Raw genomic sequence first — 7,403 nt, 5'->3', positions numbered from 1 at the left:
ACCTCCTTGCCTTATTAAGACCAGCAATGATAGCTGATAACGCCAAAAATTGGGCATGAGTGTTCAGAGTGATATTTTCAGGGAGGTGGGTGGAAATGTTGGGGGTGCGGCGGTCAGCGCTGAGACTGTTGGTTTTGAAAATTTGCTCCAAATGCCTTTGGAAGTTGTCAAATCAACAACAGAAAGCTAACAAAGATCAATTTGCAGCAAAAAAATGTATCGCTATGGAGACCCATTCAGCCCATCTCCTTTGGTCTGGGATGTCAAATAAATACTCGTGCAGCAACCATTTAAAAGAAAAACATCCTGATCAAATGTCTATTGTTGAGCTGAATGTTGACAACACTTATTCATCTTTTGTCACACTGATCATTAGTATATTTGACATGCACACTTAGCTTTTGGCTTTATTGTTTTTGGAAGGTTTGTGAGGACTAGATAGAGTTCAGAAAGTATTGGTCTTTCAGGAAAATGGATCAAAAAGAGGAACTAACATCACCTTGACATTCAAACTAGTTGCAAAAGTAACTGATGGACTCAAAATGAACATGCATACAAGCAAAATTATTTACAGTTACCATGTATTTTGTTCTTCACAACAGACTTCTGTAAGTAACGGAGAGTGCATTGACATTTACAGAATTATCGCTGCCTTTTCACAAATTATAATTTGTTGTCTCAGCTGTGGAAGAAATTGATCTTTTGGCTTCACATTTTTTGGGAAACAATTCAGTCACATCAGTGCCTCAAAACTAATGCCATCTTTCCAAGAGCCTTCATTTTTGTGAACCACACCATGTGCAGAGTGCAGCTTAATCGAACAGCACCTTTTTGCGCTGGTTACCGCAGGACTGGTACTACCCACTGTGCGTGGAGTATCTTCGATGAATTACACAAAAAACATCTGTGGGCAACTTCTGCTTTAGGGATTTGAAGAGGGCTAGAAGACTTGAGCTACAAAGGAGCAGTAAACCCCACTTCCTTGGCTAACCACACGGGGCGCGTAGTGCATCGTCAGAAATGCCATAGCCACCGGCAATACATAAATCTATATAGATATATAAGATATAAATCTATTAGCTAAATCATAATTTTAGGTCAGGGGCAGAGTTGAGAAACGAGGGAGTCTTAAACCTTTCTATCTAAGCCTACCACAAATGACCCAAAGTAGGCATTCAACGAATTACAGTGTCAGAAACCAATAGGTAATGACACATTTCTTCTTGGGGGTTGTCACACAGCTTGGACAGTGTGTTGTAATGAAAGAAAAACAATGACAATTTGTGGAATTGCGCCCCACCTTGGAGTACTTAGGAATCAGGGATGGTAGATCTCTGCCTCTTTGGATCATCAGCGATCAGCAGTGTTTTAACCCTGTGAGTAAATCCCCCTTCGCGAGGGTGGAGATCACAAGGACAGTATTAGCAACTTGACAAGGAGGATCTGATTTTACATTATGCTCAGCCTGGTGCCTAAACGCATGAGACTAAATGTACTACTGTACACAGGTTTTTAGATTGCTCACTGGATGCAAATGTGGCTCAGTGAGTGCTTCCTCACTCTATCGCATGAGTTATCTCGCATGACAAAAATATTGCATACGCTACATCAACATAACCACCACAACGCAAGGTAATCATGGTGGAAGTAGATACGGCAGTGCCCAAAACCAAGCGTCCGAGAGGAGGAGGTCGTTTATTTGGATACCTCACTGACAAATTATGCAATTCTCTTCCTGAACAACTTAGGTCCAACAACAATCTGCTGAGTGTCAGGAAACAACTAAAAACGAATCTCTTCATATAATGCTTCAGCTCATTCTACATAGTCTGTTACCACTTCCTGTTGACGTTGGGAAGCCCTTTTTTGGGTATCTGTCACGCTTTACAAAATCAGCTCATATAAAGTAACATATGAAGTTAACTATTGTAAGTGTATACTTAGTTTGACGATGCAGTGGTAGGTGATGTAGCGGATGCGATATTTTTGTAGATGAATATTACAAACCTCAACATATTGTCATAGTGCCATCAAACGCCTTTGAAATTCAATTACTCACTAGTGCCATGCCTCTAAGTAAGGATGCCACTTCATACTTGCTAGAGAGGCTGCAAAGTTGGACTGGGAAGGGAAGTGGACAGGCCTGAAGGGCGTGGACTGTCCCATCCTGTATGACCGATGGGAGCGGCAGGACACCGGGAGGGGTGGACCCATGCCCTACAGTTGTATTCATTTGGGACTCGCTATTCAAGTCACCAACTGGAAAATATTCCACTCCTGTTTCTGATTCTCATGTGCTCTTGTTGGCAGTCTCTTCCTTCATGCTGTTTGCTTTCCCCTTGACTGGCTGACAGCTACCCAATTTTTCCCAGCATCGCGTACCAACACTTCTCCGTTTTATAATGTAAATACAATTCCTTACAAGGTACTGTTTTTAAAGTGCTTATTTTAGAAAAAAAAATCATGTACAACCTTCTTTTTCAGTACACAGCAGCTATAGTGCTGACAGATTTCATTCATGTTTTCATATCAGGGCTATGTGCAGGCGCTGCCCTGCACTGAGTGATGCATCCGTGTCCCCTGGCCAATGCTCAGTCCCGCAAACACAGCAATGCATTTGATTCATTGTTTTTGCATCTTGAAGACCTGCATCCTCAGACCCGGGATGGAGAAGTGAACCCTTTTTGAGAATGGTTGCTGTGTTTAGTTAGAATGATGTCCTGTTGACATGAGCAGAAAGGGTATTGGCAAACCCTGGATCACCTTCCACCAACGGTCCAAGCATTCCATTCCCAGATAACTTCACCTCTCCTGCTTATAAACAGACACACGCAGACTTGTTCGACCCTTCTACAGTCTTTTGTCATAACATTGACTCAGAAGTGTACTAACTTTATGGGGGTTATTTCTGAAGGGTCGCGTATGAATGCTTGCAACCAGACTTTTGCATGCAACTGGTTCCATCCCAGCTCTGCAGGCTTCTCAGACTCTGTGATCGCTTCCCTTCTATTGTCGGAGAACAGTCCACCTCTCTCTGCATTTGTGGCACCGGTGGTCTGAGACACTCTAGGACTGGGAAAATGCAATCCCCGGTAATGTCCTTATCTGCAGACTTGGTAGGCAGCCACATGGTTGTCAAGCCAGTATATCAGATATTGGCATATGCCCAGATGGCCAATCTTTTAACATTCTGTTTGCTTTCCTAGTTCAGGAAGTAGTCCTTGCTCCAGGGTTTGGCACGCCAAGCTTCTTTTTTCTGCATAGTTTTGGGGTGCCGGGCTGCACAAAACCTGGTCCTGTCTGAGGATCTCCTTCTCACAGATTTCCGCCAGCTTTGCCTCCAAGACGCCCTGCAGCTTCTTGTCTTCCAGTTCAATGGCTGCTGCAAGGGCCAGGAAGAAGTAGCTGACCGCATCATGTGTGTCCTGAAAAAGACACAATAAACGTTAACATTGCCATTTCTCCCTTTCTAAACGATTGGCCTTCCTCATTGAAATTAACATCTCAATTTCTTGTGCTTTTGCTTTGATTCTGGGATGACATCTCTTGTCAATGGGCTACATGGGTGGAGGATGGCGACATTCTCTTATCTACTACAAATTGCAGTGATTGTTTTGTCATTTTTTATTATCAAATTAAAATTATTGGCTGTGCCCATCCTGGACGGGCTCTCCACACTCCCTTGGGCACCCTAAGGTTTCCATAATACTCCGGTGCCACTATTGTCAGCACATTTACCACAATGTAGGAGCTGTCCCTCTGTCTGTGGAACAAAATCCTGCCCAATTTTCTGTGTATCCCCTTCTCTGTCCCATTCCATGTATCTCTGTGCGCTTCGGGCATAATAGTATTAGGTATAATATAGGGCCTTTTCTTGTAACTTGGCACCACCTGATATCACTACCTCACTTCGCCCAATGGAAACTCTGGCCTGATCCCTATTGCTGTCCACTAGAGAGGTGGTCCTTCACTGTCAGATTGCCCCTCCTGTGATGTTACCTAGTAAATTCCCAACTAAAATCACCGACAGTCCTCAGAAGAACCCCCTCATCAAAGCAGCAGCTCCCCTCTCGCAGTGATAGCGAGTAGTTACCAGGTGACCCCTCCCCCTTGTGGTGCTCATGCTTCATTGAAAGGCACCACGGCGGTGTGTCTACGTTGTGCTCCTCAGGACACTTGGTGATTAAAAAGAGGCTGCAGATGCTGCTAAGGCCCCTTCTCGAATATGGATAGCTCTAGTGCACACACAGCACAACCACTATTCTAGAAGGGCGTTCCCTCATTTACATGACGACATGGCCCCATACAAATGAGGGAATCAATTTTTTGCACCCAAGCCCTTTTATGGATCAGGCACAGAGCCAAAGAGGCCCCTTAGGAAAAGCACTGTCAGTGCAAAACAAAGAGGTGGAGCAGAGTCAGTACAGCCCCTATGGTAGCCCTCTGGGAGAAAAGTGGTCCCACGACTAGGCTGTTGGAGCTCCTGGAACTCATTGGGGAGCGCCTCGCTCAGGAGGTTCAAGCATTCAAGCTCCGAAAGCCCGTTTTTTGCTCCCGGAGGCTGGAACCAGAGCTGAAGCAACACTGTTTATGGGCACCTGCTGCTTGACAGCGGACCCTTCAGCACACCGGTACAGCTTTCATACTTATTTCACATTTAGTGGTGCTCAGATAACACCATCAAAAATTTGTGGTAGGTCAGCAGGAGGCGCTGCATGAGCTATTATGACACCTGTAATTCAGTAGTAACCTATACATTTAATTCAGTTGAGTGTGATAAATGTGCAATGATTAAAATACTGCATATTTTTTGCATTTCTTGACTGCTCTAAAAAGAGAATCTAGCTAGAATCTCTTTCTGCTAAAATAGGTAGTGAGCAATGGTCAGACTTGACGGAGCAGGTCATGGATGGATTATCTAGCGTGTGATGTATGTAGTAGGTTATTAAGATTTGTTGGAAGTGTTCATTACCTTAAGCTGGTGTAGAGTGAGTTTCCCCAGGCGGTAGTAGAGTCGTGCATAAAACTCCGCCTCCTGCGCACACTGCATCGAGGAGGGACACAACGACAGGGTCTTCAGATAGCAGAACTCGGCCATCTCATACATCTGCAGAAAATAGTAGACCGTAGCTAGACGATGAAATGCAACCAGCTCGTGCAACTCACTCCCTGCAAAAAGAAGCAACAGTACAGCAATACTGCCTCCTGCTGGTAAGGATCGCATGCCCCTCCCACCAACTGACGCATACTCTAGGGCAACGGTTCACAACCTCTGGTCCACGGACAATGCATGTGCCGTTGTGCTTGTTCATGGAGTCCCTAGACCCATATAAACTCTAACCATTATTTTGTGTCAATAATCATGAGCAGTTTAAGCTAAACAACCATATAAAATTGGTTCCACATATGAGGATAATAATTTAATCAAGTCAAAATAATGCTTACTTAATGCTTACTGTAATGACTCCCCAATGTATTAGATATATGTGAGAGAGCGCAAAATTGAGAAAAATGTAGATGTGCACCATATTTACAAGAATGTTGCATTATCTTAGTAAAGGTACATATAAGAGTGTGGAACATATATAGTGCAAATATATAAGAGTGTCTAATTTGAATAGTAATACATGTATCTGTGTGAAAAACTAATATAGAAGTGTGTAGTGATGTTAGAATGATGTTAAAGTCTCATTTTATGTGGCAGTAGGAATAAGAAATGTAATTCGATAAACCATGAAATGTGTAGGCCACATGGCAATTCACAGAAAATGAATAGTGCTGCTACACTGTCACGAGCTATGGACTTTAATATTGGTATAATCTAATGTATTACTAAACATAGAACTGAAATATATTTTATAGAAGAGTTTTACTTATTTAGTGTGATAGTTAGAATACTGTTTAAACAAAGAACTTAATGTCTGCAGAATGTATAGGCCCGTTTCATGAGATCCTGACAGGCCTGAAAAGACAAAGTCATTTCTTTAGATTTGTATGTGCTCGTTAAAAGAAAGTCGTGCTAGGCACTAACTGTGATTTCTGGTACATGTTTTATGGCCTAAAGATATGGTGGAGGTCGGAATTTGGGGCCCATAGCAGAAGTGTCTATTTGCAGGTGCGAGAAGTTCTAATCAGTATGGTGATAAATAGGCTCTTGTTCAGAGGAGCCATGCACAGGCCTGTAGGAGGTTTCAGGAATTTCCTGGGGGTACTGTCTCGTCGGAGAGAAGCCTGGGAAGCAAGGTCAACTTTAACGAAGGGTCCAGAGGAGTACGAGTATGGATTTGCCGCCAGAAACGACACCACGTGAGGGGCGTCCCGAGGGGCGTTACAATGGGAAATGTGATTTTGTATTAAGGACAGCACCCTGGGGTGGAGTTAGAACAGAGGGTTTGAGAAGCCTAAGAGAGCGGATGGGTAGGCAGATAGTTAGACTGCAAGAAATCAACTTGACTCAGAGACTAAGAGAAGTGTGTGATATTCTTTGGAAGTCACCACTGCTGACACCTTTTTAGGTTAAGATCTGTTAAGTAGGGATGTCACTTAGTCTAGTGTAGGGACAGTCTTACCAAAACTTTTCCTTTCTGTAAATGACTCTCAAGTTGCAGATCATAGCTATTCTTGCAACTCTGATATCATTTGAATTTGCTTTGGTAATATTCTTTGGAAGATTAAGAGCATTTAGGGAATATTTGTATATATTAGTACCTGTGTATCTTTTGAATCTTATGCTGAGAATATTGTATCTCCAGCTAAAACTTTTTCTTAGTAAGTGGTTCTTTGGAGTGGTTTAAGTTCTTAAATTGATTGATCTAGTAGTGGGTTGCCTTTTACTCAATGACAGGTACCAACGATCCAGTCGACCTGAGCTGGGATCTGGTAAGGTAACAACAGACCAGAAACCCCGCGTTAACAGTTGGTAGCAGAGTGAGGATGGTTATCTTCTTGAGGAAGGTAACTTAGACTAGGTTAGTTTACCCCAAGGCCCCTAGAGATCGAGAGGTGGCCTGCCGAAGAAGGTGCTGATGGCGCGAGAGAAAAGCAGCAGTATCGAACGGGAGTGAGTATAACAAGGGTCATGCATGAACAGATTGCGGTGTTTTGTGTTGTATATGTATTGTAATGTCATGCGGAGTCGAATGCCTGTAGTGTGAATGTGAGAAGGTTGTGAGCGCGCGCAACCTGGTAAAAACCTTAAGTTCGGGGTAGAGCTTAAGTGGTTCGGGTGTATCGAACATCCAGAGTAGTTGTCGACCATAGTACGGGGGTCATGAGGTACCATTGATCGCCAGCGGAACCGAGATAGGGGGAGTGTAAGAGTGAGTGTGTGAGTAACGGACGCAGGTCAAAAGTTACTGTGTGTAAGTAACCTATCAGAGAAGGCGATTGTCTGGACGTATACG

The 7,403-nt window shown here is 43.5% G+C and overlaps 1 protein-coding gene across 3 annotated transcripts in view; it reads right to left on the bottom strand.

Annotated features, from left to right (window-relative positions):
• Positions 1-376: 376 nt before the first annotated feature.
• The window catches only part of SH3TC2 (SH3 domain and tetratricopeptide repeats 2), a 313,696-nt gene continuing 306,669 nt past the window's right edge, over positions 377-7,403 (bottom strand). For all 3 annotated transcript variants that reach the window (XM_078652997.1, XM_078652994.1, XM_078652995.1), the window contains exons 17-18: positions 4,973-5,169; positions 377-3,425 (exon numbers count right to left, since the gene is read on the bottom strand). In XM_078652997.1, coding sequence (XP_078509123.1) covers positions 3,183-3,425; positions 4,973-5,169 — 440 coding nt within the window. In that variant the 3' untranslated portion in view covers positions 377-3,182. The remainder of the gene's footprint in view (positions 3,426-4,972; positions 5,170-7,403) is intronic.

Source organism: Lissotriton helveticus, chromosome 7 (genome assembly GCF_964261635.1).
Source record: "Lissotriton helveticus chromosome 7, aLisHel1.1, whole genome shotgun sequence".
Lineage (NCBI taxonomy): Eukaryota > Metazoa > Chordata > Amphibia > Caudata > Salamandridae > Lissotriton > Lissotriton helveticus.
Note: the sequence above shows the minus strand (reverse complement) of the source record. Positions and strands in the feature narration are given on the sequence as shown.